The following is a 24,916-nucleotide window of genomic DNA, read 5'->3' on the forward strand; positions in this document are numbered from 1 at the left end:
GTGTGTGCATGGGGCACAGTAGCTCATGATAGTCAAGTCCAGCAGATTCCCTTGCTAAGCAGCCAGCAAGCATGCACCCTTCACAGGAGCATAGGAGCTAATCTATATCTCCTCCCCCTGCCCGTGGCCTGCTTCCCTTCCTTCCAAGGAGCTAGTTCTTTTCCCAAAGATAAACAGCAGAGTGGTGGGGAGCTGGGGGCGGGGGCAAAGCAAGCCTCCTAGTTGGTGTTTTCATGGCTCTCATACAGAAGCACAGAGCATCCTTGTGGATGTGCTATTTCCGACTCTGGCAGAAGCAGCCTGAGATGTGAAGACCATGAAGGGGCTCTGTGAGGGGAATTGGGAGCAAAAGGGGTATGGGGGTTCTCACAGGCCTCCCTTCTTATCTCTAGGAACGCTGCACCTCTGAGACATCCCAGATGCAGGCAAGGCTCCTAACCAGTGCCCGCTGTGTGTAGCAGCCCACTCCTTGCCTGCTAGGAGGCAAGGTGCCAGCTCCGCGCACTCAGAGTGGTGCCAGATCGGGGAGCTGTCGGCTCAGCGCCTCCCTCCACCCTCTGTGCCCACTCTTCTGGGAGTCCCAGGGTGGGCTGTGAGAAGGCGCGAAGCTTCTTCCCTGGCTGCAAGTTGACTTTGCCTCACTGTTGTTGCTGGCAGAATACATACACCAATGCGGACAAGCTCCTAGAAGCAGCGGAGCAGCTGGCTCAGACTGGGGAATGTGATCCGGAGGAGATCTACAAGGCAGCCCGACACCTGGAGGTGCGCATCCAAGACTTCGTGCGCAGGGTGGAGCAGCGGAAGCTTCTCCTGGACATGTCAGTCTCCTTCCACACACACACCAAAGAGGTAAGGGGTGAGAAGATGTGCTGCCCCCTGGGTGGGTGGGTTAGTTGGGCTTCCTGGGAAAGTGGACTGTGCTCCTACCCAGTGTCCTAAGGGGCTATGGGATAGTAGCCTTTAAGCACTCTGTGTCTGATAACCTGCTTTTAGGTCACTACCAAATCCTCTCCCATCCTCTCTAGAGGAGGAAGAGCAATAGAGGCAGGTTGTTTTAGGGACTTAAACTGGAACGTTCTGCCCACAGCTCAAGGAATTTCAAAACCTTTGGTATAGAAATAGGAGGTGAAAGAGGAGCTATAAGAACAAAAATGTCCTACCATATAACCTGTTTCTCTTTGTTGCTTCTTCCTGTCAGAAATCAATTACGGTACTTTGATCAGGTGTCTTGCTACCAGCAAGGAGCATTTCGACTTTGCAAGTATATTCTATTCTGACATTACAGGTTTCTTAAAATAAAAATGTTATTACAGTTATTGGGGGGAGTAGAATACTGTGTGTACCATTGCATAACTATGGAGGTCATGGGTCATCCTGCCCCAGTTGACTCTTTTCATCCTCACGTGGGTCCTGGGCTCAAACTCAGGTTATCAGGCTTGGAAGCAAACACTCCCACCCACCAAGCCATCCCTCTAGCTCTGTTTTACAGATCCTTTGAAACGTTGAGTCTTCGCCATAGGGTCTGTGGCTCACGGTTAGGGAGGCGGGTATTAAAATTGATGTTTCCATTGTCTGGAACAGAGATGATGGGCAGTAAGGGAAGTGGGACTGAGATGTCCTTCGCATCATCTGGATAAACCTAAGACAGAATCATTCATCACTTGGAGAAAGGAGAGGGGAGTGGTTGGGGTGGGGGGCCTGCAAAGTGCTTGGCAGGGTGGAGGTCCCCTAGGAGGAGGAGGTGGCAAGCCTGTGATTGCTTTCCATTTCTGATTACCAAGGGGCACTCTGCCCTGAGTAAGTGGACAGGAAGGAGGTCCATTTAGCATCTCGTGTGGTAGCATCCTTGGCAGAGGAACTCTTGTTTATGTTCCCCTAGGAATTCATTTTAATAGGGCATTAATTAAGGTTTGATTGCTGCTCAGGAAGAAAAGTAACCCTACTTAATTAAGTTGATTTTTTTTTGGGGGGGGGGTTGGGGAGCGCGTTAAGCCGACACGAATCCACGGGCTCTTCTGACACTTGTCAGAACCACCGTGGGTCGTTGCAGTGCCTATCAGGGAAAAGCATGCAAAGATAATGTTTTCTAAACTGAGATTCTCCGGGTAGATCAAGGCTGGGTGAGCTCACTGAAGGTGGCTCTGCTTCATCTCCCCGGGGCCCACAGTCACTTTCAGATGAGTGTCTGTAAAACAAGGGGATTAACTCTAATCCGGGGCTTCCTGCCTGACTGTCAGCTTGCTTGACTCTCAATGACAATCTCAGAAATCAAAGGCATGAGGATGCCCTCCTCATTAAGGGCCTTTGGGTAAAGCAATGAATGGAGTGTGGATGAGGAGAGTCACACTCCTCCAGAGCAGGGTTGTGGCCTGTTTGGAGGCTGTCTGCCACCAGTTCCCATGGCAGTGATATCCGCCCCCACCCCCACCCCCGCGGCAACCTCATCTTGGGAGCGCTATCTAGCTGCATGGCCTGGCTTCTGTAAGTGGAATCAGAAGACTGGGATTCTGTTCCAGATCCTCTCTTAGGAAGCTTCTTGAACTTGTGCAGGTCTCTTGTGTCCCCAGCCCTAGATTCCCTTCTTTATGAAATAATTTAAACAGACTTGGTGCTCTAAGTTCTACCATAAGTCAAAATTCTCCTTCTGTTTGTTTCATTTTTCTCTTCCCCATTAGATGTTGATAATAATAATTAATAATAATAAGTAAGCCGGAAGGAGTATAGGTGATTTTCCTCATCTAAGGTTTGTCTCATTGTAAGTACAAACATTGTAAGTGTGTACTGGGCTCTGGTGTTGTTAAATACCTGATACTAGCCAAATACATCACCTTGTGTAATCTTTGTGATAACTCACAGATTTTATTAGCCATAATCTCAAATGAGGAATGTTAAGGAAGAGACTTGTCTAAGGTTATAGAGTGTCTCAGTAGAACAGCTGAGGCTTCAAGCACCTTCTGAACTCCTGTTCAACATAACAGATACCAAAATCTGAAATAACAGCGTGAGAGACTTGGCATCTTCACAGCATTTTGGATTTCAGATTTATGAATTAATGTGCAAACCTGTGCATTGCTTGCTTTTGTAACTACGGTCTGTAGCTGTCTTTTTCTTCCTCGTCTCCACCTCTCCTCTGTTCTTCCTCGTCCTCCTCCTCCTCCTCCTGCTCCTCCTCCTCCTCATTCTCCTCCTCCTTTACAGGGTCTTGATGAGGAAGTAGGTCATGACTGGGAAATGTAGACCTGCTAGCATTCTTTGACAACAGGATCCTAGTAGTCTCACCAAAAACAAGGAAATGGGAGAGAGAGGGGAAGAGAGGGACACCCATACTGCCGCACGCATTTTCATTCACCCCAGTTTTTTGATTTCGTCTCTCTGGACAATAAAAATAAAGGGGGCAGGGTGAGGAACCTGAACCTCCAGCAGGAGCTTTCCTAAGGACCTGCCTAGCAGGCAGCGTGCATTGTGGGTGGATAGGTGGGCACAAGCTCCCCTGTTCTGATGAAGGACTCCTGGGGTTTGATCCTCCAGGCTGATTTACACCTCTCAAGACTAGCCACCTCACAAACCTGGTAAGTAAGCCCCTTCCTTGGTGCCGGGGTCCTTCACCCTTGACTCCTGCTTGTCTCTAAGACAAACATCTACTCGTATGCTAATTTCTTAGAGGGTCCTAGCTTGCCACGGCTGTCCCCTCCTTCCCTCCTTCTGTGTTACTGAAGGAACACCTGCTTAGCTTTGCTCTGGGGCCCTGAGCAGCCCTGGTGCTGTTGCAGGTCCCCTCTGCTTTGCTAAGGCCAGCTCCTTCCAGCTTACTTCCCCCTTTTCTCCCTTTCTTCCTCCAATCATTTGTTAAAGGTTTGCCCTAGTGCTGACATATAATAGAATGCTATCATGGGATATAAGCTTTATGGAATAGAAACTCCATTTATGGGAGATTTCTGTGTGAGAACTGAATGTCCACCTTAACCTTAGATTCCCTATGACTCTGCAGACCAAAGTTCATAATTTTACCTCTGTCTGCTTCCCACATCAAAAGGTTTACTCTAATTAGGATCAGAGAGGAAATAGGGGATATGAAAAAGATAACATTCAATCACATTTCTTCCTCAGATTAAAGGGTTTTTTAAAGACCCTGTTGGCCTTATTGTGTGAATTATTTCAAGCACAGGATTCTGATGACTAACATCATCTGCTCATTTCATTACACTGTTATTCAGTCTTGAATAATTAGAGAGTACATAAATGTTTCACACTGCACGACTGGCTGAACAAATCATAGTGCAACCAGTGTAATAAAGTATTACGTGGCCATTTGAGAACCTACATGGCCAAAGATTATTATATAACCCTCCAGTATGACCACAATTTTGATCACATATAATAAAGGCTACCAAGAAGTTTAAGGCATTGTGCTTGATTCTTAAGAATTATGCTTAGACTGGAAAGATGTCTCGGTAGTTAAGAGGACATGTTGCTCTTTCAGAGACCCCAAGTTTGATTCTCAGCACCCATATTGGGTGGCTCCAGCTCTAAGAGATTGGACAACTTTTTCTAGCCTTTGTGGGCACCTGTATGCACATCCGCATTCACAGAAACATGGGCACACACATAAATTATAAAATAAATCCTTAGTATCTATTTCTGTTTTTGATATGCAACCATGAATAATCCTATTAGCAAGCACTTTGCACTTGTGATACCCCTTAAAAATCACAACTTTTATTATTAATTTTGCTTAATTTAATTTTATTTTTGAGAACTTTATGAGTATTGCATCTATATCAGATCACATTTTTAATAGTCACTTAAAGAGAAGAACTACTTGATAAAGAGAGATGACAGGAATACGCTTGGGTCCTTCTTATACACCCAGAGATCAGCACAGATTATACAAATCTTTGAGTATCTCCTTTGTCTTAGGCCAGTGGGCAACAGGCAAGTTGCTGGTCTAGAGAGCTGGGGAAGGAAGAAATGTCCTAGCCTATATCCTGAGACAAGGCCTCGGAGTCCAGGTCATCTGTCTGCAGAGACTGTCCAGACAGAATTCTCTTTCCTTGTTGTGTTTCCATGGGAGTATTGTCATCCCTGGGCATTCAAAGTATCATTTTTTAGATTTTTTTAATAAGAATGTGAGTATTAAGTTAAATATGACCAGAGTAACGATATCAGTTCTTAATTAGACAGCTGTATTAAATGCCCACTTCATTTTGTGTCTTTCCTTGTGAAATCAGTCTATGCTTCCTTTGTTTCTCATAGAAACCCATACATCACAAACACATATGTGCATGTTGTTGACCTGCCTTCCCCGGACTCCAACTACATCAGTTGAGTCTTCAGAAAGGATGATGGTTTCAAGAGCGAAACAAGGTCATCTGCCATCACAGCTACCAAACTGGCGTGGTAGTTATGTAAGAAACTAAAGCTAGTGTCAGAAATTAAACAGAACAAAGAGAATCAAACAATCCCTTCCAAGTGGCTAAGGGTGAAGCTTGCCTGTGGAGATGATGCTACCTTTCAGCATCCCAAAAGATCACCACATGCAACCAACCCAGCAGCCAATCAGCAGGGAGAAAGGGGAATGTAAACCACTCATCCACAAACCTTATTACCACTATTGTCACCCCACCCCTCCCCATTTTTCTTCCTTGGCTATCCCCTTCCCTCCAGCTTTTCTTGGTTGCCCTTTTCTTTGGCACCCTGATAATCATGAAGGACAGCAACTCTGGCCAACCATTTCTGGCTTCACTGGTTAAACTACTAAGGTTGACCTACGTTCACCACTAAAGGGCTCTCTTAACCACTCTATTCTAACGAGGTCCCAGAGATTCCCAAATTAGTCCCATCCCATTGTGTATAGCGATTTTAGTTTAGAACCATGTGTGTTCTAGGAGAAAGAATGGACAGAGCAGGGGTCATGTATTCAAGTAGGGAGCAATGGGCCATAATACAGCTCCATTAGATCCAGAGGTCTAGAAACAAAAAACACGTTTTGCTAGGTGAGCAAGCAATTAATGATAAGTTCTCAGTAATTCCTCTGATCCTTCATTGCTTCTGGGCTCATTTATTCAAAACATTAGGTTTGGCTTCTTTAAAGTTGTCTGTCCGCTCATGTCATCTTGACCCCATCTCACCATCTTGAGTAGAAGGTGGACATGTCTTACACTCTCACTGAAATGTAGAGAAGCTGCACCTTTACCACCAACTTTCCAAATAAACTAGCAATGGTAAAAAGAACAAGAGTTAGGCTACACTTCATCTCTACTTGACTCTTACCAGGTGGCATCCTTTTGCATATTTGCAATATGATCAATTTCTATACAATATCTCGATCAATTTCCAGGAAGCAAGTCTCTAGATGCCTGGAGGAAGTGTGCAGAACCATCCACTTGCTCTTTTCTAAAAGATAAAATGTTCATCTACTCCAGTCTCCTGTTCATCCTGGTCTCTCAAAGATGAGTAATTATTGATTTGCTCAAACAGGCTTGCAGGTTTCCCCGAAATAATTGGTTTTCCCATCCTTAGGCAGTATCAGTACTCAAGAAGTGAACTTGGCAAAGATGGGTACCGAGTATCAGTGTAGAAACACACTCTGGCCCATAGGTATGCTGATGACGACAGCGGCTCCTGGTCTAGGATGTGACTCCTCTCCAGTTTTCGTTGCCCTCGCCCCGGATAACCTCTCTCTTCAGCCCTGAGTAGAGTCTCTGCTCTCTCCCAAACAGCTGTGGACATGGATGGAAGACCTGCAGAAGGAGATGCTGGAGGATGTCTGTGCAGACTCTGTGGATGCGGTCCAGGAACTGATCAAGCAGTTCCAGCAGCAGCAGACCGCCACCCTGGATGCCACTCTCAATGTCATCAAGGAAGGCGAAGACCTGATACAGCAGCTCAGGTCAGCGCCTCCCTCCCTGGGGGAGCCCACCGAGGCCAGGTCAGCATGGGCAGTGATTTCCAGTGGGAAATACCTCGGGCTAGATACAAGATAAGTTCTGTCTTTGTCTTGACTCCACCACCGCCTGTTTTGTGGTCTTTGTGTGAGCTTCCATTGCTTTGTCTGCAAGACGTACAGATGCTTTTACCTCATCCAGCTTGAGTTTAGACCGAAGCGTTCAAAGAAAGTTCTAATGCTTTGGAGTATTATTTGATGATATTCAGCAATCGATAAAAAGAATGGCATTTTCATAAAGAATAATGACATATTTGGCCATGCAGAGAGATACACATTAGTAAATGCAGTGTTATCCAGCTGCTGCATCCAGCACAGCTCCAGGGATGGAGAATGAAGGGAACGAAGAAAAGGAGCTGGGGTCGAGTGAACTAGGGTCTTTGATGGAGATGTCTCAGCAGCCGCTCTGGAAGCTCAGTGTGTTTATTTTATACAGTTCAACTTAGAAGTGGGGTTCTTCCAGGCAGCTAAACAAGGAGGCAGGGTTTATGGTATACACCTGAATCAAAGAGGTTTAGTTAATCTCAGTAGCAGCAGCCTCTATCAGGGAGCAGACTCCAGACCATAAATATCCAAGGGGAGAAATCTACAGTGGACATTTTGTGCACTTATTTTCACCGTCCACACAGACCAGAGAATACCATCCCTTTGAGCCTAATCTTGTAGGGTGTGGGGAGGCCTTGCCATTTTCCCGCAGGTTTGAGGCTATGGTCCTTGATATGGCCAGCTCATGCCAACAACACACACCCACTCAGGCCTTCACACACTCAGGGCCTCCTCTGCTCCTCACATCTATCCTTTGATCTTGGGCTGCGCTCTGAATTCTGTAGCCCCATTGCTTTGCTTTGGGTTCCTAAGGATGGAGGGAAGGTCCACTATGACCTTCTCACGGTCCCTTACTGTCTAGATAATGAAACTCCCTCGTTGTCAACTTTAGCACACAGAAATGAGTACAACAGGAAAACCCTGTTGAAAGCTGAGTGTTTGTCTGGAATTGCCCGCACCACTGATTGTTTTCTGTTGGCACCAATGTCTAGTTTCTGTCCCTGTCAAGGGCACTGACTCCTCAGATAAACTGTCACTAAGCCTTAGGCGAGCCCTCAGCAACCAGTCCCATGCCCAGGTGCTGCATAAATAAGGTTTGATGGTGCTAATGATGCCTGCCCTCAGGGACTTGTTCCTGCCCCCAAATCGCCAAGTGCTGGGACCTCTGCCAGCTATAGACAGAAATAATCTCATCAACAAGTCCCAGGCCAGCCCTCAGGCCTGAGGGTATTACTTCAACTGGAGAAAGCTTTTCCCCCATACCAATTGTCCAATTAAATAAACAATGAAAAATTACCTTTAGGAGGCCCTGGCAAGTTTTTTTTTCCTGTTGGAAATTAATCATTTCTATTCTAAACATGCACACGAGATGTACTAAAATTTCCTATTGCATACTAACAAGCCTCTTTGCCTTCCCCCCAGTTCACCTTCATGAATATATAATGCATGGTGGTTTTGTCTGCCTACCTAGGAAACTCTACTGTCATTCGCTTTGAACGAAAAGTCTAACTAGTGGGCAGTCACTTAGCCTGCTGAGTCTCGGCTGCCTCGTTTGTATAATTAAGGCACGTACTCTGGACTCTCTGCCAGCTGTAGGATTCTATGATGGTTTTGTCTTCTCTTTGAAACACTTCACAAACTGGCTGGCTGGATTTATTCTGTAGGGCCGAGCCTGCAGAAGCCACACGTTCTTCCCAACTGCTAGTCTTACACAGTGCCCTAGGGCTGAAGGCTGCACAGTGGTAGTGGAGGCCACAATGTGAGTGATGATGGCTCCACAATGTTTAAGTTGATGGATTTTTTTTTAGCAAGTACCATATACACGTGTCCAAGAGCACCAGTGACAGCCACATTTATCCGCTGGCCTGACTCTCGCCTAGCCCAGTAACATCCGTTTGTCCACTGCCTGACTCTGTCTTATCCTTCCCGCCCTGACACCAGAACTTTCAAAGAGTATACCATGAGTGGGGCTCAGAGGACACAGGCAGGGTCTCTCATCTACCTCGGGAGCATGGCTTCTCTGTGTCTTCCGTGTTTCTGACACGCTTCCTTAGAGTTCTGAGGCAGCTGTGGATCATCTCTGGGATTCCTAGTATGACGCCGTGCAATTGCTGTACACCAGGGTAGAAATCCGTGTCTTCCTTGGGAGACCGTATGAGGGAGTGTCTGAGAGAACAGCCTGATCCTCCCAATAGCAAGACGTTCGGCAAATACACGGTGACCATTGTTAGCCACACCTCAGGTTCTTTTTATGACTGGAGTATTTACACAGTAGTGGAGACAGAAACTGTGCCCGTTTCTGGCTCTGATGCACCAAGAGCAGGACAGGAGGTCGGCCTAGGACCGCTCTGAGTGGCATAGGAAGAGCTACTTGACATAAGAGCCCTTAGGAGCTTCAGGAACAGATAGTGTGTCCTCAGGCCCTGCTGCTTCTGAGACACGCCCAAACTAAAAGTGCCTGGCCTTCAGGACCGCTACAGAGAGAATTTTACACTGTGGCTTTCTCCTTTGTCCATCCACCTTCTACGCTGCGTAAGAAACAAAGCGTCACACAGTGAATGTGTGCAAATTCATTTCACATTTTAAAGTTCTGGATTCTGGGTTCTACAGAATTTATGTTTCATAAGCTCCATAACTTTAAGTGTCTCTTTGGTGGTCTCACCACCTCCAAAGTCATTTTCCTGAACAAGTCCATCTCTTTGTAACCTGGTTCCACTCTGCAATGTGTCTCGCCTCGTATCCTTACTTCTTTTATAGGGGCCACTGAGGGAACAGTCTCCTCCCTTCTGCCAAATCAAAACCCATCCTCTCTGAAATCCTTGTCCCAGCCCATGTGATCTAGCCTTACCTCCCAGGTTGACCACGCCCTAGGGAAACCCTTGACACTTCCTTGTGCTCTTTCAGGCTCATTGCTTGTGCCTGGCCACAGTTCACACAACTGCCTACTTCGTGGCAAAAATGTAGGGTGAGGAGGGAGAGATGAAGTCTGTTTGTCAAAAGAGGTTGGAGTTGGTGATTTCCCAAGGCCAGCAGCCTAGATAGGTCAGCACAGGAACCTAAACTGTGTTTACAGGATTTAGATCCTATGCTTCCCTAACTGTGGCTTGAAGTCTGTTTCAGAACATCAGCCCACAGTGTAAGCACAGCATTGTGAAGTAGGCGGATAATTTTGGTATCCATAATGCCATTTTATTTTAACAGTCCTGTGAGGTAGAAATAGGAAGGTTTTTGGTTTTGCTTTTCAAATTCCTTTGTCTACCTTTATGTTTTCTGTTGTGTGCGTGTGTGCGTGTGTGCATATGTGTGTGTGTTAAAGCTGTATCTTAGACTAGCCATGTATATGGAGTCATTCTATTTTTCTGATGTTTTATGACCTTTCTCTCAGTTTATTTCCTTCTATCCCTTTGAGGATAGGAGAGCAGCAAATCTTGGAAATAAAAGTATGAATTCCAAAAAGGGTGAATTCATTCATCTCTGGTTTTCCTGCTAAGAAGATGGTATCAGGCCACAGTGGCCCTCTGAGAGTCTGTTAAAAGGCTAACCTGTTCGCATCCCCTTTGCCCAGGTGCGGAGAACCACCCTGCTCCTCCATCACTTTTAACACAGCAAGGCCCCCTCTCTCTCTTCTTTCCGTGCTCTGCCACAGGGACTCAGCTGTGTCCAACAACAAGACGCCCCACACGAGCTCTATCAGCCATATCGAGTCTGTCCTCCAGCAGCTGGATGATGCTCAGGTGCAGATGGAAGAACTGTTTCACGAGCGGAAGATCAAGCTGGACATCTTCCTGCAGCTGCGCATCTTCGAGCAGTACACCATCGAGGTACGGGGAAGCAGGAGAGAAGACGGGAAGGGAGGGGCGGGGAGGATGACGGCCGAGGCTACTGCTGCATCTGCAGAGTGGTAGGTAGCGTGAAGAAATCAGAGGGATTGTGTATTAGACGTCACTTTAGAACTCACAGGACTCACATCCCACGAGTCCCCTCCATCCTGACTGCTGAGCAGAGCCCCTCTGCTCACCTCCTGGTGTGGGCCGCTGCACTGGGCAGCTTTTTGTCACTGTTCATTACATCTTGCTTGGTTCCTAAACAACTGCACGGCTGGGTGTGGGGTTCTTAAAGGAATGTCACAGGGCTCCCTGGTTCCATGAGCGAAGGTTTTCAAGTTAGGCAGCCGCCTTAGCTGATGCACGCAGGCCGGGCGTTAGTGGACGTCACACTGTAGCTGTGAAGTCGGCAGCTCCAAGAAGAAAGACAATCCGTAGCATATGTAGAGAATAACCTTTTAAAGAAATGCAAGTCAAATACATTAAAGTTAGGAATAACTCAAATGTTGGCAGAGGGGTTTTTATTTCATTTATAGATTCTGTATTCTTTAGCTATTCTACATACAAGATCCCTTCCCCTAGTATGGAACAGCACCTTAAAACACTTGGTATGTGGTGGGCAAATAGCATGAGGGGCTGATAAAATGAAAGGGATAAAAATAGTAGTTTGGTTTTGCATCTATTGACATGAAATATGACATCAAGTTTCAGAGGGTCTGGTCCCCACCTGGGAGCAGGTAGAAAGCTGGAGGGAGCTGCTGCATCCAATCCTAGCTAGAAATGAAAATCCTGCAGACCCATGGGAAGCTCTGCCTCAAGTCAGATGGTCATAAGGGATTTTTAAGGGCGATGAGATTGTCTCAAGTACCAACTGTGCCTCAGTGTGGGGATAGGAACTCATTGCTGGAGAAGCTTCGGAGTGTGAAACTGAGGGTGGTTTCTGTGAAAAGAGCCACGTCAGAACTGACACAAGCCGGGACAGTGCAGCTCTGGTTTTGTTCCTAAAGGAAGGCATTTGGTGGACACAGTCCAAGTTTCTAGGGATTACTGGAAGTGGAGCAGGTCCGCTACCCTGACATCTGGGCCATCTAAGCATGACTCCTCAGCCATATCACACTGATGGCTGAGATGCTCTAATTAACTTAAACATTCGGAAAGCACACACTGCTGCCCTGCCTCTTTCTGCTCAGTCAGGGTGGCACATGTGGCTTTCACATTATCACCTGGAATGAGATCATAATGTGTTCACCATGGAAGAGAAACTAGTCCCAGGTTTATTAAGCTCAGTACCAGGATGTGGCTGCATTCCTGACATACCTTCTTGGGCAGCTTGTCTCCAGACCCAGAGTGCAGCCCTATGAAGTCTATAGACTCCACCCCTCTGTGAAAGGCATTCGTATGAATTCATCGTGACAGGAGAGAGCAGAAGACATGGGCTAATAATGTGTATTTCATGGTGGCAAGGACTTGGAAAAATTATTTTATCTTTGATATTTTCTTGCATTTCTAAGCTTTCTACAACTAGAATAATCAGAAATAAATGTGTTTAGAAATAGAAATAAGCCAGTGGTCTCAGTTTTTTTGATTATTCACATTTTCAATAAAATGTTTTTGAAGGTATAGCCCCCCTTTAACACACACACACACACAGAGTAGTTTTTTAATTATAAAAATGTTCAGTAATTGGCTAGTAATCCCAAAACTCTATAGTAACCTTGGATGAGGTTTAACTTTTTCATGAGGTGCTGTGATTTCAGATTTCAAGTAGTCTTCTGATAGTTTCCAATTATATTTTGCTTGTTTAACAGATCTGATTTGATTGTCATTGTCTCTTTAGCCCATAATGTAGCTGACAGGAAGTTCAGTGCTTTTTTGCTTTCATGATTTGGGTTTTCTCCAAACAGCATTTTCTTTGCGGGGAATCTGCTAAGCCATGTGTCTCCGTGCAGGGTTGCTTTCGTGTAAACTAGACGATAGATACATTCATTTAATGGGGGCACGAAAAGAGCAATAACTTGAAGAACACTGACAACAATGAACAGCTGTGCCACGGGCAGCCTCTCGGGGTTGAGTGTGGCTGCTGCCTGCTCTAAGAAGCCCTCTCCTGCTCTGTACCAATCTGCCAACTGCCTCGTGATCACCAATCTGCTGGTGAGACTCTGGAGGAATGGGGCAGACTTCTCACCGGCCTGATAAAATATGTGTGCAGATAATGTGTATAGATGCACGTTTATAGAGGGACGCTTGTCCTCGGATCAGACTGTGGCCTTCCTTGAGGGGAGCATGCACAGCTTGGAGGAGTACTCAAAATAACACCAAGAAAATAGACTCTAAATAAGTAATTTTGTGAAAGTATGGACCACAGATAGAGTCTTTCAAAATATCTCTCAGTCTACAATTGCAAAGCTTGCTTAATGAACTTGAAAGTTATACGAACTATTATTAACCCTAATAAGAAATAGAGCCACCAACTCTCAAGTTATCAGGTTTTTATGAGGATGAGTGGGAATCAGGCAGAACCTGGGAAGGTTTCATTACAAGAGGAAGCTTCTGCCCAAAGAAAGGAAAGCTGGCTGTACCTTACTGTTGATCTTGACTTCTCAGATAATTCAATGTGTACATGTTAATGTCTTAGGTTGAAATGTGATTGTTCTCTTGGCTATTCTCCTGCATAGAAATTCAGCTCAGTGGACATTTATCAGAACATTGAGGGGGCAAGTTAGAGAAACACGTGGACAGAATCATCAGCATGCTGAGTCTATGATAGGGAGGCACAGTATGTAGAGATACAGAATGGGCAACACCTGGTCCAGCCAGGCTGCAAACAGGATTTTTCTCATGAGTTTATATCCGATAAGAAGGCCAACCAGGGGCCAGAATTTGGCAACTTGGAGGGTGTCTTCCCATCTCAGCTAGAAAAATCTCCAGATCTCAGAAAAAGAGGATTGAGGAGAAGGAAGAAAAATCAGGATTTCATTGTTTTACTGAATCAAAATCTCTGACCATTTTTACTTTTGTTCTTGACTGTCTCCTGAGAAAATTAGAAAATAGGGGGGAACTGTTTCAAATTCTTGAAAATATTTGAGTATGTCCATCACGGTTCTGTCCTGTATCTGGAAACCCAGAGATCTCTCGTCTGTGTGAGATGCATTCCCAGTTCCTTCTAGAAAAGCGTGACCTCTGAGTGTCGCTGCTCTTCAATGCCCTCTGAGAAAGGGACTCGAGCTAGCCCATGGTGAGAACGTGTCCTGCTTGAGACTGGCGTCTCCCAGTGTATATCATGGAAGGCAGGGACTTTCAATGACCTCGTGCCCGAACTTATCTAGCTTTGTGTTGCTATTTCTCTTCCCTGAGCTAGGCGCTTTTAATATACTAACTTTCTTTTTCTAACTTATGTGATAGCTTCCCTCTCTTTCTCTTTCTTTGTTTTTCTTCTTTCCGTTTTTTGTTTTTTTTGTTTGTTTGTTTTTTTGCTTGCATAGTCCTACAACTTATGAAAATAGAGAGCCTTTAATTTTCATGTCACTGTCAAGCTTGTAGATGTTTGAAACGTTGGCCTCAGTCATCAGGACTCTGTGGTGCTCAGTGGGCACACCTCTCCAGGGACACAGCAGTAACCCTCCATGGTCACAGTGGGCCATGCCACCTAAGGACCTCATTGCCCCGCTTAGCTTCATCTCTTCTTCCCTTGCTACACTGCGAAACTACAAAGGATTGAATACTGACTAACCCCTCCCAACAAGGTCTATTTGAGGACATATTTTAAAGTTTTTCTTCTTGGTGGCATTTTCTAAGCATACTTATGAGAAGGGGTCACATAATGAATACAGTGAAGTCAGCCTCCTTCAAAACATTAAGAGTTGCCTCTAAAGTTTTTGTTAAGCTCGTATCAGAATCATCGGGAGGTTCCCCTAACATCTTCCTTCAAAAGAATAAATGAAAATAAAAATTCAAAAACCCTCATTAGCACTCGTTTATATGTACAACTTCCCAAGAGCCATGGTTTTCAGTAGATTATCAGAGATCCCTGATGGACGCTTAGGTCTGGAGCTCAGATGATCTCATCAAGGTTCCATGCTGTGTGCCTTTGTGCCCCAGTAAAGATGCAGTAGCACCAGACAGACACACACTCTACAGCCAGGAATGTGGCTTACCCAGGACAAAAGGATGCCCAGCTCTCATGCTCTGCCAGGTAAAGAATGAGCAACAAATATATGTTGGAAAAAAAAAAACACCTTGGGAGACTTGACATTTCTTAAAATGAAAAAATTGAAAACTAAGTATTTTCCATTGGCCTCCAAAATGCCCTACTGTAAAAAGTTAAGCATACTATTTTACAGTGGTAAATTAGGCCTAGTATTTACACAAGGCCATAAACAATTAATTTATTGACTCAGTCAAGGAACATATTGATTTAAAAGTTCAAGTAAAAAAAAAAAAAGACAAAGCAAACAAACACAAAACACCTGATTTTCTTAGTTACTTTTCTATTGCTATTCCAGGACGCCATGACCAAGGCAACTTGTGTAAGAAAGTAATACAGTTTCAGAGGGTGAATCTGTGACCATCAGAGTGGGGAGCATGGTGGACGGCAGGGAGGCAGGCTCTTGGCAATAGAGCAGTAGCTGAGGACCTGTATCCTGATCCACAAGCATGAGACAGAGAGAGCTAACTGGTAATGGCCGAGCTTTTGGAAGCCTTAGCTCCCACCCCCAGTGACACACCTCCTTCAACAAGGCCATACCTTTCAATCCTTCCCAAACAGTCCCATGTACTGAGAACCAAGCATTTAAATATATTCTCATTCAAACCACCACATTGATTTATGATTATTTTTTAAAGAAAAGGAGTAAAGAAAGGGAAGATAAGAAAAGAGGAAGATAATTTTTTTTTATTTAGACAGGTGTAGAATAAAATACTTGCGGAAGAGGGTTAACAAGTTCTCCAAACCTAAACACGTCAGAAGACTGAGCATGGGAGGAGCCTGAGGACTGTACGGGAACAGGATAACTCCTGTCCACCAGCTGTTTAGCAGCACAATATTGATCTTGGTGACTCAATTCTGGTCGGAAAGTCTTGGGCTTCTTCTCTCACTTCTTATCTTCTCTTTAAAAAATGAAGTTTTAGCTATTTATCTAATTCCCTTCTGGGTATCTCTAGAACAGACAATTTTTAGAACAATATTCATTCCAAAATATCTCTCAAAGAGGCCATCATTCTTCAGGCCCCTTGAGAAGGGCCTCGTTCTTCAGCCACACACTGGACTTAGTTATCATATCTGAAAACTCGGAATCAAGCGAGTGAAGAAGACAGAGGCCCCAGGGCCACTGGGGTTGCTAAGCAGTCTGGGAGTTGATGAGGAGCTAATTGAGTGGAAGAAAACAACAAAACAGGCCGGCTAAAAGCTGGGTGCACTTGGGAGCCTTCTATCTCCTCTGTTTTGTTTGGTTCAGGCTCTACTTTAAGCTTAGCCAAATCCTCTCCAAATTTAGTTAAATCACCAAGTTCATTTCCAGTGCAGGCTCTACTTCTCAGTCTTGTCTCTGTGAGAGCAGATGCACCCCCACTCCCACCTCCACCACCCCAAGTGTTGGGGTGATTGTCTGTGCCTGGCAGATTGTGAAGCTTTTGAGGTGTAGGGTGTGTTCTGAAGAGTGATCAGGAACTTACTTGGGTAGATTAGGAGGCTGACAAGGGCATTTCAGAGCTGTGGTACCCAAGTGGTGATGGGGCTGAGCTGTGGTACCCAGGTGATGGTGGGGCTGAGCCACTCTTAGGATCAAAGGTGTTTCAGAGCTGTGGTACCAGGTGATGATTAGGCTGAGCTCACTCTCAGGACCAGCAAGAAACCACAGAAGAGCGTAATGTACAGGTGGAAAATGACCTTGCTCGTTAGCAGTAAGGTAAGGTGAAATTAGGAGCAAAAGGACAAAATGAGCCCCTGTTGTAAGCCAGCCGTGGACCCTAGAAAGAAGTGGAAAAGAAACCAGTAAAAGAATGTTCCTTGAGGACATAAAATACTCCTGAAAGAGACTATCCCCAGGACATGTTGAATACATACAGGTCAGACTGAGCACTCTGGCTGACTGTGTTTCAGGAAACTAGGAAAAGGAATGAATCAGCTGGCAGCTGAAGAGCTATAGGTCGGGGAAGTAGCCCCTGAAGTCAGATGTTCAACAGCTGGCTCTGGCAGCCCTCCTCCTTCAGGCCACACAGTGGCCTTCAGCGTCAGCCTGCCTTTGTCAATAGAAGAGGGTGGAGGGGTGAGAAGAGAGGAGGCAGAGTGTAGAAACACTGAACACAGGTGACGATAGATTTTCCCTTTGGCTTAGGACGTAGTCCCAAGGTGCCAGACCCCGGAGCCTCTTTTTCCCACCTGAAACCGTCTTCTGACCCCAACACCAGCTTGTACAGAGATTCCTGGCCTTGGGACCATCTGGAATCCTCTTGTGACAGAAAGACCCATTTGTAGGATCAGTTTTGTAGAAACAAAGCAAACGTTGAAACTGAAATAACAGGGCAGGCCCCGCCCCTCCTCATGCCTTGTTATTAGTTTCACCCTGATTCCCTGTATTTCCAGGCAAGGAACAGACCTAAAGTTATGGTTTTGCCTATTTCAGTAGATTGTCTCATAAAGAATTTATATTCAAACATATTGAGGAGACTTACAGATATATAGCCTGAAGATGATCCACCAGCTGGATGTGGTGGTTACATTGCTATAATCCCAGCATGTAGTCTGAGGTGGGTGATTTTCAGTTTAGGGCTAGCCTTGGCTACATGGCAACATCTGTCTCAAAAAACAAACACCGACAGAATAAAAAAGCTCTTTATAAAGGTAGATGTAAAATAGTCAGCAAAGCATATAAAAATATTATCCACATCAATAGCCACGAGGTCGGTCCATTTTACAACGGCAGTGATCTATCGTTTCCCATGTGGTAGTGTCAAGACTGAACAGACCTTAGTGACAGAAGGTGGTGAAGGCGGTGGGCACCTGGAACTTCCATCCATTGTTACTGGGGCCGTCACACGTTATAATCCCCTTGACGGACCCTGCTGCTTGCTTAGAAACACGAACCCATTCCACTCAAAAGCAGTGAAACGCTATGCCCTCAGACAGAGTGGTGTGAGACTTCACACATCAGCCTTACTCACAGTAACAACACACTCTGGTCGGCAGGAGAGAAAATACACAAGTTGTGAGCCATCTGGGGAATGGATTCCACTCGTTTCCAGCAAGGCGTCAACAATGGATACAACACTGACTTACATAAAGAAGCATGCTGAGCCCAAGGCCAGGCAGAAAGTGTGTGCTCTCTGATTTCAGTCATGGAAAATCCGAGAATAGGCAGCCCTCCCTGACAGATCTCTGAAAGTGCTTCCTCGTGCAAGGGACGCACAAGGAAATGGCTGAAAATGAGCTCCCTGCAGTGATGGGTCTGTGTTTTACTTTGTGTGATGACTATCTATCCAAACGTAGGAAATTGTCCAAACTCTCAGAACTGAGTGCTCAAAAGATGTGCACTTCATGTGAATCATACTCCTAACTTTTTACAATATAGGAGGCAAAAGCCGACTTCTAGTAGCATTTATAGCAGCACGTCCATTCATAAATTATAAAATGAGGTATCTCTTATTCTCCATTTAACCCCAACTGCAGTTAGAAAGTAAAGTGTTCCTCAAAGACAAGGGTCCAACAGAAATCTGTTTTCTTACTGAAAAGATCTGGGGCATGAAGTGGGAACCAGAGCCATCAGGGAGGAATTCTTCAGTCCCTGCATCGCCACTTCAAAGCCAGCTGCTGTGCTTTTGTCTGCTTCTGTTTTGCTAGAAGGAAGATCTTACCCTTAGACAACAAATGGAATCCTATAGCCCAGGCAAGCAGCCCCTTGCAAAGGACTGCTTTGTTCTCCCAACCAAGTCTGCATGGTCCATAGCTTGCAATACAGCAGCACTGCTTTTGCTTCTAGCTGGCTTCTACTTCCTGGTGTCCTCCGATGCCTTTAGAGCAACGTGCATTCGGTCACTATAACAATGATGCCACCTGTCAGCTGGGATGCGACCCAGTGTAATGGAAACCACTAAACTGAAGCTCCAAGACATGCACTTAGACTGGGCCACGCTGCAACTGTGTGACCCAGAGAGACTTCCGTTCCCAGTCCTCAGAAAAGATGGCCACACACATGCTTTCCTTCAGTGGTTGTGGGTATGACACACAAGGCATCATGGAAACTTTGATTTGTGGAATAGTGTAATCCAGTGCTTTGGAAGTCCTTCTCTGTGGTTTACTGCAGAGACTGTGAAGAGGGTGGAGGACGAGGTGTTTGTTAGCAGACAACTGGAAGCAGTTAGGTGCACTCACTTGAGTTAAGGTGTAGAGCATGAACAACTAGCCAGTCCGCGTCAGGGCAATGCTTTTATTTATTCCATGCTCAAGACTTCGTTAGCATCATTACTGCTTTCAGTAGATTATAATCTGCTGGGTTTTTCTAGAGCAGTGGTTCTCAGCCTTTCTAAAGCTGTAACCCTTTAATACAGTTCCTCATGTGCTGATCCTGAGCCATAAAACTATTCTCGTTGCTACTTCATGACTCTAATTTTGCTACTGGTATGAATCATAATGTAAATATCAGTGTTTTCTAATGGTCTTAGGTGACCCCTGTGAAAGAGTCACTCAATCCTCCCAAAGGGTTGTGACCCACAGGTTGCGAATGGAATGTTATGTATATACTCTTGGTTTGGTCACACTTTTCAGCTCTCAGCCTTTGTAATGAAGAGAGAGAATCTAGCACAATGGAACACAGTAACCAGAAGGGAAACCCGGGCTTTGATATTCACCAGACCCTTAACTGAGACCCTGAGCCATTCCCCAGGCTTCTCTAGCCCCCAATTTTGGCTTCTGGAGTACACTAACTACTTAGCTCTGAAGGTTTCTTCATCTATGAAATATTTTATAATAACAGTTGTGAGACGATGGGTAAAGTCTTTGCAGATGGGAGAACTGGACGACTGTGTCCCTATCAAGGCGAACTTCAGCCACGCTACTCCATCTCTCTGAGTGAAGCAAGACCCGGAGACTGCCATACCGCCAGCCTGGCTGGGCCATTGTGAGGGTCATGATGAGATGAATATGCCAAAACTTTATAAACCGTTATTCAGTGTGCAGATGCTCACAGCCATTCATTTGCTGTTGCTATAGACATTGAGCCCTGGGGAAACCTTTGGGAAGTGGAAAGCCAGGGGTGGGTTAGTTGATAAGGCTTTCAGCCAAGAGCTGTGACCTAGCAGCCTCTTGTGGGCCCAGCAAGCACTATCTGATGATGCTGCTTCTCCCAGGTGACAGCAGAGCTGGATGCCTGGAATGAGGACTTGCTCCGGCAGATGAATGACTTCAACACGGAGGATCTGACCCTGGCAGAGCAGCGGCTACAGCGCCACACGGAGAGGAAGCTGGCCATGAACAACATGACCTTTGAGGTCATCCAGCAGGGCCAGGACCTGCACCAGTATATCATGGAGGTGCAGGCCTCAGGTGAGTGGCTTCTCGTTCCCTTGGCAGAAGTGAGGATGGAAGCAAAGGTCTTCCAGATTTATACCTACAGAGACAAAGAGTATAAAATTTGCCTCTGTTTTAAAGAGGAAACAGAGTCGTAAGAGCTGAAGTAACTTATGCAGGGCCGTCCAGGTTAGGCTGTGGAAAAGGAGAGACTAGAGCCAAAGTCTCTGGGTTCTCAGGAGGGAGTGGAAGAATCAGTGGTGGGAATTGGTGCAAGGTTTTAAAAGTGGTAGTTAAGAAACAAACCAAGAGCAGTTTGAGACCTGTAGAGTTGTTTGCTGCGGTGGGTAGTGAGCTCCTGTGCTATGGGGGGTGGTAGTGAGCTCCTGTGCCATGGGGGGTGGTAGTGAGCTCCTGTGCTATGGGGGGTGGTAGTGAGCTCCTGTGCCGTGGGGGGTGGTAGTGAGCTCCTGTGCCGTGGGGGGTGGTAGTGAGCTCCTGTGCTATGGGGGGTGGTAGTGAGCTCCTGTGCCATGGGGGGTGGTAGCAAGCTCCTATGCCACTCTGCCACTGATGCCTCAGTCCTGGCTCCTTCTGCTACCTCGTAGGCGTTCCCCTGATCTCTGGCTGATACTTCCCAGAATCCTTGAGTTCTGTTGTTTTTAATGACTGATCTGTAGATGAGTTTAAGTAGTGCTGATAAAAGTTTATGGAAGATCATGTAATTTCATCACTTCTTAGGAAATCATGACATTATTTAGGGCTTTTTCTGTTCAAGAAACGTTATTCAAAACGTATGCAATAAACATGTGATCGCATTTTCTGGAACTAGAGCGAGGCAAAGCATTTCGGGGAGATAGGGAGTGCAGAGCAAAGGAAAGCACCTGGCTTTTCTACGAGCTGTGCAAGGCCGGGCTTCTGCCACCTCTCCATCCCCACATAGCCTGTTGTCATGTTCCCTGCTATCCAGGCCGAAGCAGTTGGACTGAGGCTGTCACATCTTTAAAACACAGTTGGGCTACACACCTCTGGTGGGGAACATTACCGTGAAATAGACAGAAAGCACCTGAAAGTCCAACCGAACTTTACAATATTGTATTTACTTTAGCAGTCTGAAAAGCAAGCCTTGTAAGCCGTTCCAATGAACATCACCTTGGACCAGAGCAGGGAGAGCCCACTGAGTTCTGTTTACACCAAAATCATCCCATGAATTTCCTTCTGTGTCATAAACAGGATGCAGTTGTCTGTGAGACACAGCTCACTCTAAGTGTACAGCCCACAAAGAAGGGCTGTCCACTCGCAGTCTTCCTGGGGACTTCTCAGAACGGCAGTGCTCGGGCCCACCTTCAGAGAGATGTTTGTGAGTGCAAGTCTGAGTCTCCGTGCAAACAGAATCTCTGGGTAGATCGGATGTCTGTTGACATTTGAGACGCAGGGAGAGGATGGCACAGTGGTTGGTGGTCTCTTTTCTGTGGTTGAGCATCCTGTTGGTGGTCCCTTTTCCATGGTTGAGCATCTTATCTGTGCTCAGGGGTTGGTTTACCCCTGCAGCTCCCTTTATGGCTCTCTACAGCTGGCCATGTAGCTGTGATGGAAGTCCAGAGATACACGGTAACTAGAAGACAGGCTGGGCAGAGCAGCCCAGACGCTTGTCCTTCATCTTTCTGCGTGGTTCCTCAAATGGACACGTGTACTGATGTGACCTTCAGCAAGCCAACTTCTATCTCCAGATCCAAATACCCATGGTACCCGAAAGACTGCTGGGAGCTGGCAGCCTCTGAGGACTGCTTGTGACTGGAGGTTGGCTGTGCTTGGCATCCATCTGAAGCAGGAGGGCTGAGTGGGTGACAGTACCCCCAGGCAGATGGGCTGCCCACCCCCACAATATCCTGTTCTAGATCAGAGCTTTGCTGAAGTTTGGTTGGCCTCCTCAGCCCTCTCCACTGAGACTGCCTGTTCCCCTCCGCCTACCATAGCTAGCTGTTCAGTCTGGCAGAGCCTGTGAGACAGAAAGGGAAATGGATCCTTGGGTTTTAGGAAGGCTCACTGTCTGTCTTTGCCCCTCCCTGCAGAGAAGCATCTGGGCCACTCTGAGCACAACAGGTCAGAGTCACTCTGGACCTGGGGGGAGAGTGTGGGGGTGGTGGTGGATGCAGAGCAGGACTCCACTAAGGAATGCAGAATTTCAGAGATAAAGGTCTGAGAATGAATTTTGAGTAAAGGTAAAAATAAACAATTGTACCAGAAAATAAGGACAATGGTCAAAATGAAGACTTTTCTCCCTTCCTGCTACATTAATGAAGGCTTATACCTGGTTATTTTTAGTAGTTCATGGAACTGAAGAATTTGCATGTGGCCGGGCGGTGGTAGCACATGCCTTTAATCCCAGCACTCAGAGGCAGAGGTAGGGGGATCTCTGTGAGTTTGAGGCCAGCCTGCTCTAAAAAAAAAAACAAAAACAAAAAAAACAAAACAAAACCCGAATTTACATGTGCTTATTTTCAGGTGTGATGTTCACAGCATTGAGTCAGGTTTCCCAGAAGCCTCCAGTATACCCACAGTACTACCCGACGCAAAAGCCTTGGTATGAGTCAGCATCCCCTTAGGAGTTGGGGAAACAGGAAAACTATCCCAGTCAGCTCCCACCCTTTCCTCACTGCAGCTCTGTCTGCTTGACCCTCAGGTTGGGTGGTGGTAGATTTTGCTGTTAGGAAAACTTGCTCTCTGAATTCCAAGTCCAGTTCTGCTGCCCAAGAGCAGCCTGACTGAACATTCTGTTTCTTCTTCGTTAGACCTCAGTCTCTCTGTTTAGTCTAGCGTATGGACTTGGTTTGCAAATCCCTTCCAGTTCCTGTTTGCCGTGGTTCAGCCTCCTGTCGTGCTGATTTCTACCCAGGTCCTGGATCCAGCCAACTGTGACATTGGACCTTAGTCCTAAGACAAGAACGTCATGACTTACAGACTTGTTGCTTTTGTGGTTGAAAGTATCAAGCTCCCCTTTCACGTCACGTTTTTAAGTCTGGAAAATTTCTTGTGGATGGTTAAAGAGATGGCTCAGTGGTTGAAGCACGAGGACCTGGGTTTGGATCCCAGGGCACAGTGGCACACTTTTGTGATCCTAACCCTGAAAGGAGCAGGCGAGGCAGAGAAGCAGGCGAGTCCCCATAGTTCACTTTTTAGCCAGTTGAGGCCATCAGTGAGCCCCAGGTTCAATGAAGAGAGCCTTTTCAAAAGATAGTAGGGAAAATGATAGAGGAAGACAATCAGTGTTAATGTACAGCCTCCAAGCACGCACACACGGTACAGGTACACACTACATTACTGTATATAAACACTTAAGCATATGCACATGCACAAAAATATCCTTGGCGTCTGTGTCAGTAATGCCTTGAGTTGGCTGCTCCTACTGGGAATATCAGCTCAGCGGTTGAACATTCTGTTGGTGGCAGTGAGACTTGAACCTATGACATCACACTTGCTAGGGACACATTCTACCTCTGTCTCTTTTAGTTTTAACTTTTTATTTGGGGACCAGTTTTTACTAAGTTGCACGGGCTGTTCTTTGGCTCACTCTGTAGCCCAGGCAGATCTTACACCTGCTATTCTCTTGTCTCTACCTCCTAAATCTCAGGGATTACATGTCTGCACCACCAGGAAATACATACTTAAAGTGTGCTTGTGGAGAGCCTCCTGCAGCATGCAGGCTAAGAACACAAATGTGAGAGGAAGTACGGGGGTGAATGCCAGTCATTCTTCCCACCTGTGTGTCCTGGAACTTGTCATCCTATCTCCCCAAAGCCTCGCCTTTCTCTAAGGAAAGGCGATATACAACATGCGGTCACACAAGAGCATGGAAGTGGTCCAGCTAGGCACGAGGTATCCAGTGGCATGCTTGCATTCTAGCCCACGGAGCATCCTATTGGGATTGCTTGGTTCCCAGTAGCTACTTGAACCACGTGAGTGAGGTCTTTCCACACAGCAGCCTCTAGCACGGTGGTTATGTCTTATTCATAGCGAATGCTCAATGATGACATTTGCTAAATTAAACAAGAATGAACATTGGTGTGGGTGGGACAAATGAAGGCAAAAATAATAGACCACAAGTCATTTTCTCTGTGCCATAAATGGAAAGGAAGTGCAAAGGCTGTTCTTTTTCAGAATGAAAAGCTACTCTAGGTTTAGCAGGGATGGGAACTATTGGCACTGAGAAGAAAGGAAAAGAATCTTAACGGAAGCCAGTGGTGCAAAACAGATCCACACATTGAGAGTCACCTGGGGAACACTTTAAAATACAGGTGTCTGGGATTCACCGCCTGGGAGTCATCCTCGGTTGGTCTGCAGTGGGCTTAGACTGTCCTTAAGCTTCTGTGCTGAGGTTGACAACACTGATCTAAAAAATATGATTAAAAAATGGCCTAGAAAGATGAGTGGCTGGAGTGGAGGGAAGAGAAGATGTCTTCTAGCTGAGGCAAACACTGTCTGTAAGAACAGAAACAGCTGAGAGCCTTCTGGGTCTGGTGGTATAGCCAGGGATGCCCAACTCTGGTCCCTAACTGAGTTGTCTCTTTTCTTGAGAAAATTAAAGTGATGGTGGAGGCCGGGATT

The 24,916-nt window shown here is 46.0% G+C and overlaps 1 protein-coding gene across 28 annotated transcripts in view; it reads left to right on the top strand.

Annotated features, from left to right (window-relative positions):
* Positions 1 to 24,916, top strand: part of Kalrn (kalirin RhoGEF kinase) — a 605,871-nt gene that overhangs the window by 308,614 nt on the left and 272,341 nt on the right. For 24 of the 28 annotated variants that reach the window (XM_075965457.1, XM_075965466.1, XM_075965494.1 and 21 more), the window contains exons 11-14: positions 658 to 849; positions 6,720 to 6,928; positions 10,635 to 10,809; positions 20,152 to 20,347. In XM_075965457.1, the coding sequence (XP_075821572.1) occupies positions 658 to 849; positions 6,720 to 6,928; positions 10,635 to 10,809; positions 20,152 to 20,347 (772 nt within the window). The remainder of the gene's footprint in view (positions 1 to 657; positions 850 to 6,719; positions 6,929 to 10,634; positions 10,810 to 20,151; positions 20,348 to 24,916) is intronic. The other 4 variants (XM_075965525.1, XM_075965514.1, XM_075965683.1 and 1 more) reach the window with 1 other exon arrangement.

This window comes from Microtus pennsylvanicus, chromosome 1 (genome assembly GCF_037038515.1).
Source record: "Microtus pennsylvanicus isolate mMicPen1 chromosome 1, mMicPen1.hap1, whole genome shotgun sequence".
Classification (NCBI taxonomy): domain Eukaryota; kingdom Metazoa; phylum Chordata; class Mammalia; order Rodentia; family Cricetidae; genus Microtus; species Microtus pennsylvanicus.